This window comes from Paroedura picta, chromosome 18, assembly GCF_049243985.1.
Source record: "Paroedura picta isolate Pp20150507F chromosome 18, Ppicta_v3.0, whole genome shotgun sequence".
Lineage (NCBI taxonomy): Eukaryota > Metazoa > Chordata > Lepidosauria > Squamata > Gekkonidae > Paroedura > Paroedura picta.
The window spans coordinates 7423913-7436716 of NC_135386.1; the positions used below are offsets into that span (position 1 = coordinate 7423913).

General features: G+C 48.7%; 1 protein-coding gene across 13 annotated transcripts in view; it reads left to right on the plus strand.

Moving 5' to 3' along the window:
- Window positions 1-12804, plus strand: part of SEMA6D (semaphorin 6D) — a 686652-nt gene that overhangs the window by 663987 nt on the left and 9861 nt on the right. For 7 of the 13 annotated variants that reach the window (XM_077318065.1, XM_077318063.1, XM_077318062.1 and 4 more), the window contains 8 exons: window positions 191-408; window positions 514-645; window positions 1655-1810; window positions 3031-3204; window positions 4929-5069; window positions 5166-5243; window positions 8973-9064; window positions 9478-9534. In XM_077318065.1, the coding sequence (XP_077174180.1) occupies window positions 191-408; window positions 514-645; window positions 1655-1810; window positions 3031-3204; window positions 4929-5069; window positions 5166-5243; window positions 8973-9064; window positions 9478-9534 (1048 nt within the window). The remainder of the gene's footprint in view (window positions 1-190; window positions 409-513; window positions 646-1654; window positions 1811-3030; window positions 3205-4928; window positions 5070-5165; window positions 5244-8972; window positions 9065-9477; window positions 9535-12804) is intronic. The other 6 variants (XM_077318068.1, XM_077318072.1, XM_077318069.1 and 3 more) reach the window with 3 other exon arrangements.

Genomic DNA, 12804 nt, shown 5'->3' on the forward strand with positions numbered 1-12804 from the left:
CTTTTTGTCTTGCGCTATTAGGGCGGAGCCAAAGAAGCCTGTTTGGAGGGCCAGATTTGGCCCAGGAGCCTCTTGGCTCCTCTACAGATCTCCTCTTTCCCTGTTTGCAAAGTCACTATTAACACGGAGAAAAACCAACACTCAACGTTCGTTGCTTACTCCGTGGACTCCCCCTCCCCCTCCCGTGCAGGCAGTGTATTCCCGTGTGGCCCGCATTTGCAAAAACGACATGGGGGGCTCGCAGCGGGTGCTGGAGAAACACTGGACCTCGTTCCTGAAGGCTCGGCTCAACTGCTCCGTGCCGGGGGACTCGTTCTTCTACTTCGACGTGCTGCAGTCCATCACGGACATCATCGACATCAACGGAGAGCCCACGGTCGTCGGCGTCTTCACCACGCAGCTGAATAGGTGAGAGGGGAGCCAGCCGCCTCTGAAAGGCGTTCTCCAGCACACGGCCGCCGGACCCGCTGCGGCTTCTTGCTACGGCAGACTCTTCCCCCCTCTCTTTTGCAGTATCCCCGGCTCGGCCGTGTGCGCTTTTAGCATGGACGACATTGAAAAAGTATTCAAAGGGAGGTTCAAAGAACAAAAGACGCCGGATTCTGTTTGGACAGCTGTGCCTGAAGAAAAAGTGCCAAGGCCAAGGTAGGTGCTGTGGCTTTCAGAGGCGTGTCCTGACTTATGGGCTGCTGGGGGGGGGGTCATTTGAATGGAAAGACACTTCCCTCCAAGTGGGTCAACAGGATTGTCTGTCGGGAGTACAGTTGTGGGTTTCTCCTTTGAGGAGGTGTGTCTGTGGTGAAAAGAGTGCCGTAAGGATGCATTTGGGTGAGGTGGGAGAGATCTGTGATCTTATCTCCTAAAGTATTCTTATCGATTCAAGAGCAAGCGGGGAGGGTGGAAAATCAGCTTAGATTCCATTGTGGGCAAAGAAGAGGTTGATCTTTCCTCCCACGTCACTGTCTTTATAGAAACTGGCTCCTGCAACATGCAGGACCGGGAAGGAGACCCATATAATGCAGAGTTTCAGATATAATGTCTTTGACAAAAAGGGTTAAATCTCTCCCAAAGCCTCTGCCTCCTGGCTTTAAAAAATGAATCAGGAGAATTCTCTAGTCTCTAGTACTTGCTCTCTCAATGAATATGGAAGCTTAGCATTTGTTACCTAGAGGGGACAATCGCTTGGCACGCAGCAGAAAATTCACAGGTGCCCCAAAAACTCCAAGAGGAGAAAGAAGAAAGACATAGCCCATAGGTTGTCCATCAAGCCAACCGTGAAAGCTAACAGTGCATAGGAGCCCATGGGTTTAGAGGAGTGGGAACTCTCTTTAGGTCTGCACATCAGTGGCCTTTCCGTGGTCACGGCTCCATCCCACCTTTCCCTTGCAGTAGGAACAAAGCCTTGCTGGTGCTAAGAGCAGATACTTTACTGCTTCTTCATGACCTTTTCCTTGTCTTCGGGTCTTCATTTGGCACACGCACGATACACCCTAGGCCGAATCCGAGCCCTCGGCGGAGGGAACGAACGCCTACCGTCGTGGTTTCTTCTCCCCCTTCAGATCACGCGTGTTTCCTTTGCTCTTTCGAACGTCTCGCCCTCCTTGTTAACTTTAAAACAAAAATCGGGAAAAAAAAAATGTCGCTTTCCTTTCAGACCTGGTTGCTGTGCAAAACACGGCCTCGCAGAAGCTTACAAAACCTCCATTGATTTCCCAGATGAAACCCTCTCTTTCATCAAATCCCACCCTCTGATGGATTCCGCCGTTCCGTCCGTCATCGAAGAGCCCTGGTTTACAAAGACGAGGGTCAGGTAAGGGAGGCGGTGTGGGGAGGCGCCAGGGACGGCTCCTGCGTCGCTGAAAGACGATCTCTGCTGCCGCGGGGGCCTTTGTGCGCTGCAGCCAAAAGCGTGCTGGAGGTTGCCTTGTAGTTGAGGCAGCTGCTCCTGCCAGAGACCATCGGTGGCCGGAGCCTGCTGGTATACACAAGACCGGAGCAGGGTTTGGCTTCAGGGAGGCAGCGGGCAACGGATAGGGAAGAGCTGCTCCTGGTTCCAGCAAAAAAAAGAGACCTGGCTTGACCTGCTCTCCTAGACAGCTAACCAGGCGGGTACAGCGTCAGACTGGGCACACCTGGCTGGTTGGTATTTTCCAAGAGACCTGGGGGCAGTGCCGAAAAAGTGGTACCCTCGCGTCTTTGGAGAGTAGCAGGATAAAAATCTAAATCATTCATTCATTCATAGTGAGTGAGTGAGTGAGTGAGTGAGTGAGTGAGTGAGTGAGTGAGTGAGTGAGTGAGTGAGTGAGTGAATGAATGAATGAATGAATGAATGAATGAATGAATGAATGAATGAATGAATGAATGAATGAATGAATATCTCACCGACATCATTGGGTCAGGATGAGCATCCCAGGTCGGGCTTAATCACTTACCCCAGGGTTTCGTGGTGCTCTGGGGCTTCTTCACGGCACTGAAATGGCTTCCCGAATGGAAGGGAGTGAATATATTTTTAAAAATTCTTAAACATTTATTGGGTGATACGCTCTTATATGGTCATGTTGACACGCCCCCCCCTCCCTCCCCAAATGGCCAGTGATGGGCCTGGAGGGGGGTGGGAAGGGGAGGAGCTCCAGGGGGGCGTGTCCACAGCTCTGCTTCCCAACCCTATTCTGCACGATCCCACCACTTCTGGGGTGCGCAGGTACCCCTAATGGGTGCTTTCTTTCCTCTCCTCTTGCAGCGTTCCACACCCACAGTGATGGGAAAGCCATCTCCTTGATGTCAGCCCCCATCTGTCTGGAATATTAGTTGGGGGCATTTATATTCATAATGCTTCAATGTTTTAACTTATTCTATATGATGTTTTTCTGTTTACCTGCCCTGAGCACTACTGGAAGGGAAGCATAGAAAAAGAAAGTATTTCTATATCTCCTATATACACAAGCAAAGCAGTTTGGGGAAGAAAGGATGGCTACACAGCCTGGGAGATGTCTGGGGCCCTACCAACGGACAATATTTCCTTCTCCACAGGTATCGGCTGACTGCCATCGCCGTGGACCGCTCCGCCGGCCCATACCAAAACTACACAGTCGTATTCGTTGGCTCCGAAGCAGGAGTGGTGCTTAAGATCTTGGCAAAGACCCGGCCTTTCTCGTTGAATGACAGCGTCTTACTGGAAGAGATTGATGCTTACAACCATGCAAAGTAGGTATTATTTAACGAGGACCGCTCAGAGGTATTTTTATGACGTCTCGTTCCATCTGAGTCGTTTCCCCTCCTCGACACTTGGCTTGGCAGAGTTACCCTGGTCTGGTGCTTCCTGATCTGGAAATTGCACCTCAGGATCTTCTGAAGCTGTTTGTAGCCCCAGCGGCACCTGTAGATCGCGGTCCCCTCCAAGCGCCACACTGGCACACGCCGTCAGAAAGGCTACGGGGCCCCCATGCTCCTGTGCGAGTATATTAGCCTTTGCTCTTCAGAGATACAAACGACTGCGCTGTGAAGAAACTGGGGAAGTCATTAATAATCATCATGAGCGGAATTACTAGGGAGATGCCGGGGGACTTCGTTTCAGCCAGAACTCCTGTCTCTTATTGCACAGGCTAGAAAAGGCTTTCTCAACCAGGGTTTCATGAAGCCCTGGGGCTTCCTGGTGGCCCTGCACAGGGTTTCTCCAATTGGATGGAAGGAAGGAAGGAAGGAAGGAAGGAAGGAAGGAAGGAAGGAAGGAAGGAAGGAAGGAAGGAAGGAAGGAAGGAAGGAAGGAAGGAAGGTGGAATGTAACTGGAAGGAAGGAAGGAAGGAAGGAAGGAAGGAAGGAAGGAAGGAAGGAAGGAAGGAAGGAAGGAAGGAAGGAAGGAATGTAACTGGAAGGAAGGAAGGAAGGAAGGAAGGAAGGAAGGAAGGAAGGAAGGAAGGAAGGAAGGAAGGAAGGAAGGAAGGAAGGAAGGAGAATAGGACTCAGGGATAAGGGAGGGAAGGAAGGAAGGAAGGAAGGAAAGAGAATATGACTCAGGGCTAAGGGAGGGAAGGAAGGAAGGAAGGAAGGAAGGAAGGAAGGAAGGAAGGAAGAAAGAAAGAAAGAAAGAAAGAAAGAAAGAAAGAAAGAAAGAAAGAAAGAAAGAAAGAAAGAAAGAAAGAAAGAAAGAAAGAAAGAAAGAAAGAAAGAAAGAAAGAAAGAATCAGGTGATATTACCATATATGGTCATGGGTACCTGCTGTCCCCTCCCAAGATGGCCAGTAATGGGACTGAAGGGAGTTTTCGGCCTGGTGATATCCAGTGGGAGTGTCTGGGTGATGTCAGTTCTGGTGACATGTGACTTCTGGGGGCGTGGCCGGAAGGTGTGGCCTGCTGACATCGCTTTCTGGGGTTTCTCGAAGCCTGAGGAATGTTTCAGGGGTTTCTCAGTGGTAAAAAGGTTGAAAAGGGCTTTGCTAGAACACAAGAAGAGCTTAGCTGAATCTGACCAGTGACCCATCTTGTCCAGCACACTCTTTGTGGGCCTGATTTCTTTTTTACCACTGACCAGTCGGAGCATAATTGCTCTCTCCATTGAGTACAATTGCATGAAACGGCCAAAGTGAGTGAGCCGGAGTTTCGTGATTTTGCCTTCCCGCAATCCATCAGGCTTTATGCGCTGTAGTATTTCCTTGTTGGTGCCTTTCGCTGTCCAGGGAATCCGCAGAAGCCTTGTCCCTTTCGACAGCCAGCTTGAACATTTGGTAATTCCCTTTCAGTGGGTGCTGCTATACGTCTTTGTATGATTTTGAGCAAGATTTTATTGGGATGAAAAATCAGGAGAAATGGGAGGTGTGTGTGTGTGTTTTCTCTCTTCACTTGACATCTTGTGCAAACCAGAGGGAGCAACCAAGGGACAAAGCTGGCTAAGGGGGAAATGAACCGCTTCCAAATCCCTCCTGCCCAACAGGTGCCACGGAGACAGCGAGGACGACCAGAGGGTCCTTTTCCTACAGCTGGACAAAGACCACCACGCTTTGTTTGTCGCCTTCTCCAGCTGCGTCGTGCGGATCCCCCTCAGCCGCTGTGAGCGTCACGGGTCGTGTAAAAAGTAAGCTCCCTTCCTCGCCAGCGGGTCTGCAAAACTGAGTCCCGGGGCTGGCCATCGGTTTCATCCCCGCCCCCCCTCCTTGATCTCCCCCTGCAGGTCTTGCATCGCCTCCCGAGACCCCTACTGCGGCTGGCTGAGCCACGGGACCTGTGGCAGGGTGAAATCGAGCATGCTGTAAGTAGTGGCATTCAGAATCTCGAGCTGTTCTTGGGGGGGCCATGTTGAACGTTTTCTAGACAAGGGGTGGTGTACGCCTGCTGATTCAGAAGCACAGCTGTCCCACCCGAGTTCCCCACATCTGGCAGGATTGCCAGGGGGTCTGGGAAGGAACGCTCACAGGACCCAGCATCTCCATTTCCTGCATTGGCAGCCCCTGGTCGATACTCCCAGGGAGACCCGCCCCTATCGGTGGTAGCTAAACCCACAAAATGGCCTGTGGCACTTGGAAGATTTGCTCACGATCACGCACGCCATGAAGAATGTGTTGCACATTGTCGCCTTCTCCAGCTGCGTCGCACGGATCCCCCTCAGCCTTTCCTCCAAGGCCCAGTTTTCCTTTCCTCTGTTTTATCCTCGGAGCTGAGAAATAGTGACCCATGGTCACCTAGAGCAGCTGTTCACCACCTTTTAGGAGTTCTTCTCGGGTGCTAGCCTTAAAAAGGCCTAAGCTAAGAGTGAACCAACTATACACAACGTATCTTGTCTTATGTATAGGCGAGACAGGTTTATAGGACATTCAACGAAGAGAAGTATGCACATATTTTTTCTTTTTAGTGCATTAATTCAGGCACACACAAAGGAACAGACTGCGTTCTTTCTTCCCTGTGATGAAGATTGAACTTCCTAGCAATTAATCCTGCGTTGAGCAGGGGGTTGGACTAGATGGCCTGTATGGCCCCTTCCAACTCTATGATTCTAAGATTCTATGAGCAGGGGGTTGGACTAGATGGCCTGTGTGGCCCCTTCCAACTCTATGATTCTAAGATTCTATGAGCAGGGGGTTGGACTAGATGGCCTGTATGGCCCCTTCCAACTCTATGATTCTAATGACATCATACATGGTGAAAAGGGTGTTTCATCCATTCAGTTACCAGCCCCCCCCCCCCTCCCCAATAAACCCTTTGGACTTCCCTTCTCACGTTTTTCAGTCCGTGGCCCCCTTCAAATGTGCCAGAGCCCCCCAGAGAGCCATACAACTGCATTGAAAACAGATGACCCAGAGAATCCCAACACTGCATGGGGATCTGAAATCACATCTTCTCGGTCCGAGTCAGACGGTCAAACCGCTCTGCCACGCTGCCTTTTAAATCCCTTCCCATTTGCAGAACGTTACGGTCAGCATCTTTTGGAGTTTCAGAACGTTATCTACAGCAAGAATAAAAGTATTCTAATGTGATGCGAGATGAGGCTGGTTTGTAGACCAGCTTTTCCAGCCTTCATTGATGCAGGGGAGTTTAAAATCAGCATGACGTCTGTATATTCTGCACTTTAGGGGGGAAAACTGATTTTTTTTCCCCTATGCGAAATATGCAAACGAAGCAAATTAGCACAGCTAGACTTGTTTTGCATAATTTATATGGATAGATTGTCTGCTAGCCGTGGGAAGGGGCAGAAGCATTAGGCAGGCTGCCCCGTCTCCTACGTCTTCCGGTCTGCTGTCAGCACAACTAAGGAGTTAGGACCCGGACTTTTTTACTAGGGGATGAGATTCTCTGGATGAGGAGCCCAGAATCTGTTTGCAATTCCCGAGAGTGTGAAGGCAACGTTGTCGCAGACAGGTTACAGCTTTGGCTAACACTCAATTCCCACTGGATATTATCATTATTATCATTATTATCTATTATTATTATCATTATTATCATTATTATCATTATTATCATTATTATCATTATTATCATTATTATCATTATTATCATTATTATCATTATTATCATTATTATCATTGGACGTTGCCCGCCACTCATTTCTGGCTCGTGACGGGTTACAAATTCACAATTAAAACCCCGTTAAAACCATTCCGGACATTCAGCATACAATACATGTCAGACTCCAACAATAAAAAACGTAACGGAGGAATCCCTCTAACCCTACCTGAACAAATATAGGAGCGCGAGGAGGGACACAGATCTCAATGAATGTATGCTCTTAACACTTGCTTAGCACGCTGGCCTCAACCATAAACCTGGAGGAAGAGCTCCATTTTGCAGGCCCTGCAGTAGGCCAGGAGCTCCCGCAGGGCCCGCAGCTCCTCCGGGATCTCATTCCACCAGGTAGGGGCCAGGACCGGAAAGGCCCGGGTCTTGGTCGAGGCCAAGCGTGCCTCCCTAGCAGGAAACAAAACTGCTGGTGATGCTGTGCTACCCAGTTCCATGGCCCAATCACTTAGGGTAGGCAGGTCCCCCAAGTAATCCCCGCTGAGACAAATGGCAGCCCCCCAAGAGCAAGGCTGAGCAACAGAAAGCTCTTGTGTGCTCCGGGGCAAGGGCAAGGGGACAGACAGGAGACCTTCCGTGTGGACTGCAGCCACAAAAGCCTTTTATTATTTAACTGACACCCAGGTGGATTGACAAGGCAGGTTTGGATCCACAAAGTGCTGACCTGGGTAGCTCAGGCGAGCCTGATGCCATCAGATATCACAAGCCATGTTGTCCCTGGCCAGTATTTGGATGGGAGACCGCCAAGGATTTGGGTGGCAGTTCCCCTGTGGAACACTAGGGGTCATGATGCGGAGCCAGGCAATGTTCGGTCACCTCCCAACGTCCTTTGCCTGGCTGCCAGGCAGTCCCCGGATCTCCTGGTTGTACTCCACACGCCATATGATAAATATTCAAATCCACAAAACATAGGTAAGCGACAACATTGAACCCACGTGAAAAAAGAACCCTAGGAGAAATCTGATGAAACAAGCCCGCCAGCAACAGTATTAAAGCTATTCATGGACGCCCTCTCCCCCAGAATGCAAGGTTTTGGCATTAAGGCCATCCGCGACTTGGGCCCGGCCTATCTGAGGACCGCTTGTCTGCTCATGCCGCCTGCAGATAGGCATGCCTGGCCTCGACCTGGGCCAGGGCTTTTTCGGTCCTGGCCCTGACCTGGTGGAATGAGCTCCCGGAAGAGCTGAGGGCCCTGACGAAGCTGTCTCAGTTCCGCAGGGCCTGTAAAACGGAGCTCTTCTGCCAGGTCTTTGGTTGAGGCCAGGTTTCAGGGACAACCAGGGGCCGAGGCTATTCCACTTGGCAATTCTGTACTTGTGTGTGATGGTTTGACTGTAATTTGGGGGAGGATTGGGGATTATGCCGCCTTTTTATGGGATTTTATGGGTTTTGTTGGTATTGGTGATTTATTATTGGTTTTAACGGGGCTTTAATTTGTCTTCGTGCAACCCGGCATGAGTCTTCAAAGAGCGGCAGGATAAAAATCGAAATAATAAATAAAAAATAAAAAATAAAAATGTCTCTTCCGTGGATGGTCCAGGCCGGCAGAGATGGCGCAAAAACCACTCTGCTCAGAAGCTACTTCCGTGGTCTCGGTGCCACTGAGTCCCCATCCACGTCCCCTCAGATGCTGACAACACAAAAAAGCAGAGCCTTTGAAGAAGATCTTGGTGCCTGGTCCTTTAGTGACCATTAAATCTAACCCCCTTGTAGTGGCACAGATCGTTATCCGTAAGAGCAACCGCTCAGTAGCTGAGTTAACGACCCGAGTCGAGGTTGTTAAAAATTAAAGCTCTAATGACTTTTGTTTTTTTAAATGTCAAATGTTCTCGAGTACAAAGCGCTCTTTCCTCTTTCCAGCCACCGAGCAAAACAGGTTGGGGGAGGAGAGGGAGGACGTCTTTGTACTTGGTTGTTTGGACCGGTGGCCCTTCCCCATCTATCTCCCAACTAATGCTGTTAATTGCAGGTTATCTTTGTTTGTTTCATACAACCACAGCGCTGGAGGGTATGAACAAGATGTCGAGTACGGCAACACGGCCCATCTCGGGGACTGCCACGGTAAGTTATGGTCCCGGTTGCCAACCCGAGAACGTGGCATGACTTGGTTTGTGGGGCCACATCCCCGTGTGGATGTCACATTAATGGCACTGAGCACGCCCCCCTACCCCTCCCTCCTCTCCCGTAAAACAAATTTGGCACAAACCTGAGCTGCTTGATCTTGGGTAGTGGAGGCCGTTGACCATCCCCCGCCCAACCGCCACAAATGTTTGGGGACTGCAAGCAAAAATACTGAACCAATGTTGTGGTTGTTTTTTTTTTTTTTTTCCCCCGTTTCCTCTTGGGTGACCAATTGTTCCTTTTTTTTTTTTTCGATTTTCAGTTGCTCAGGCTTTGAAAATCTTTTTTTTTTTTGTGTTTGTTTTTCCTTTCGGTTACTTTTCACTGATTACTTGTTCCTTTAATTCTTTTAGAAATTTTGCCTTCTACAACTACACCAGATTACAAAATATTTGGCGATCCAACATCTGGTTAGTTTTTTTCAAATCGTTTTTTTCCTCCCCTCCGATTAACGAATCTTTTTCTTTCCTTTAGTTCGGCATTTTCAGCCTCCCGCTCCTCTCTCTCTTTTTTTTTTTTCCCCTTTCCTTTTCTGGTTTTAATCTTTTCCTTTGGTGCAGTTTGATAATCGTTCATATTTTTTGCTTTTCTGCTTTCGCTCATATTCCGACTGACAATCAGGATCCAGCCAGAATTCTCTTGCGGCACTCCATCCCCTGCATAGCTGCATGCTAATGGCTCATTGTTAATTAAAACACATCTTCTATTAACGGGAGAACTTGATCACACGGCATTTCCGCTGCACGGACATCCTCTAAGCTTTTGGCGTTCCTTTTCCTCCCCTCCCGCCATGTGTCCACGAATGTTGCCTGTCTATCCATCATGTTTCACTAGATGATTGCTTGATTCCACCTGCCTCCTTTCCTTCCTTCTCACGTGTCTTCCAGTTCTTTGTGAAGCCAATGCACATTTTTACGCCCTCCCCCCACACCACCGTAAATGTGTATTTGGTAAGCTTTTTGGGGGGAAATGTATCGATTTCTCTCAAGGTTTGGAAGTCCCTTGGTGCTATTCAGTGGTCTTTTGCATTGTAGCTGAAAGCACTTGCCTTCCAAAAGCCATAGCTCAGCTATTCCTGCAAAATCATAGGCCCAACTCGGACAGGATATTGCCTTTTATAACTGCTGGTAAGAGCCGATATTAGGGGCATTTCCCCCACCTGCTTGGGATCACGGAACTCTTCTTCTCAATTCAAGCACGGATGAAACACAACCATTCTCAGTATTACCGATGAACTCACAATAGACCTTTTCCGCAGAAGCAATGGTTTTTCAATTACCCCCGTATGAACTTTTCCCTCACGTTCGTGATTCCGTGTCTGATCTCTGGGCCCATATCCGAAAGGAGAAATTATACCGCGGCTTTCTAAGAAGGGTCTGGTTCGGGTACAGCGATGCGTTCCTGACCTCTATTCCAGTAACCAGTGACCTCAAATTGGGGAAGGGGTGGGGGGGACAACATTATTGCGATTTGAGAGTCCTTCAGATTCCACCAGATAAGATGGCATTAAGTACAGTGCCCAAAGCCACTGTAAGACATACGCAATTTGTTGACTGTCTTCCTTCTGGAAATAAACTCTGCGCTCACATAAGAGCAGCCCTGTTAGATCAAATCAAGGTCATTTTACCCCAACAGGAGGCAATCAGATGCTTCAAAGCAGGGGCCATGAAAGGGGATGGATTGCCCTTGCTTTATTTCCTTTATTATATCAACTGGTGCCTCGCCTTTCAACTCCCTTAACAAAGAGAGCCGTGCGGGCAGCACGAAGCAATCGTAAAAGCCATTTTACGTTTTTCACGAACGTCTTCATGCCAAACAGCCAGATATAAACGTTAAAAGAAGGCTTTACCCCCCAAAAAAGGTAAACTCAACAGCATTCCAGAAACAGAAAGGCCTATAAAGATAAGTGGCTACCTCATCTCCATAGACGTCCAGCTGAGCCCTGCTCAGGTTCCTACAGACTGTAGAGGCAGCTTTGGAGAACAGCACAGGAACATGATAGAGCAGGAACACACATGTTGGTCCAGGAGGAAGCAGAATGCTAATGATCTATGAATCAGGCTGCCACATTGGATATGGCCCCAAGTCTTTGACATCTGCCCACACACACAAATTTCTGTTGGTCTGCAATAGCAATTTAAAAAAACAATTATTTACAGTGTCTATAGCAGGCTTTCTCAACCAGGGTTTCGTGAAACCCTGGGGTTTAGGGTTTCCGGAATGGGTGGGAGTTGTTTTATATATATAACTTTAAATTTGTTATTTATTGGGCATTATGACCACATAAGGTCATCTCAACCTGCCTGCCCCCCAAATGGCCAATGATGGGCCTGGAGGGGTTGGGAAGGAGAGAGGCCCCAGGTGGGCATGTACCCAACTACGCTTCCCAACCCTATTCTGCACGATCATGCCACTTCTGGGGTTTCTTGAAGCCAGAATAATGTTTCAGGGGTTTCTCAATGGTAAAGAAGTTGAGAAAGGTTGGTCTGTGGCCTGCCTTCTCAAGGTAGATTGCGCAGAGAGAGTCAATACAAGTAACAGGATGGGTCAATTAATCCTTGACATAGGATTAGGTTTGTAGGAGTCTAGAACCAACCAGCAAACCTCAAAAAACAAGCAATGACAAAGAACCGAGTTATTAACATATGAAACGATAGTAGGATCTTACTTGTAGCGAGCAGCACGTCGTAGTATAGACCACGATCCCCAATGAGTTATCCATGTCACTTTGTAATTATTTTGTGTGGCATAGCCCCAGAACGGTCCTTACCTGTGCCATCACTTGGGAGCCTTCATCCTTCCTGCAGTTCGTCTGTCACAATGACACGCTTTCCCCCCCCCCATTTCATATTAAAACACAATGCATGGTCCAAACCAGTCCTCAAGAGCAAACTGTGCATACCAGTTCCCCAAACGGAAAACACCATGGTTCTCGTCCTTTTCTCTGGACCGTAATTGAGCCAGTTTACAAACGCTAAAGAGCTGAGATGCTGCACCATGGAAACGTAGAAGTTAAGCATTAAGAAGTTGTTGAAGCCAGCAGCCTTGCGTAATACGCCGTACCAGGCCCAGCCTTGCTGAAGATCCGCCCTCCCTAAATTGCATTGCCCCTCAATTCCTTGCCATGAAAATCTGGGTAGGCATACCTGAGTTTTCCTAGTGGGTTCGAGCTGGTAGAGGTAGTTAGAAAATGATTCCGTGATTGCTCATGCATGCGGAATTTAGGAACCGGCATGTGGAAATGAAGGGGAAGAGCTCATCTACCTGAGGAATATGGGTAAGTGAAGGAGGAAAGCGTAGGACACTACATAGCCTGCATTAGACATTGGAGGCACCTAGAAGCTGCTGTTTCTGCCTCAGGCGCTGCCAGGATTCTTAACTAAAGCCAGTGGAAGCAGCGGAACGTTAGGTCATATTAAAAGCATATTAAAAACACAGACATTAAGGTAAAGCAGGTATAGCCACTTGATTAAGGGCGCCATAAGCAGTAATGCCATCATTCGTTAATTAAAAGATTAACCATCTTGACTTGAATTTACCCGAGTCTCATGGCTGCCTCTTGGGAAGTGGTCAGAACTACTCCCGTTTCCACACTGTCAACTTCACTGTTCTGGCTCCCGTGCGGGAGCAGAAATCTGGGGTGGACCAGGTGCACCAGGCCAAACGTTCTCCCGAGTGGG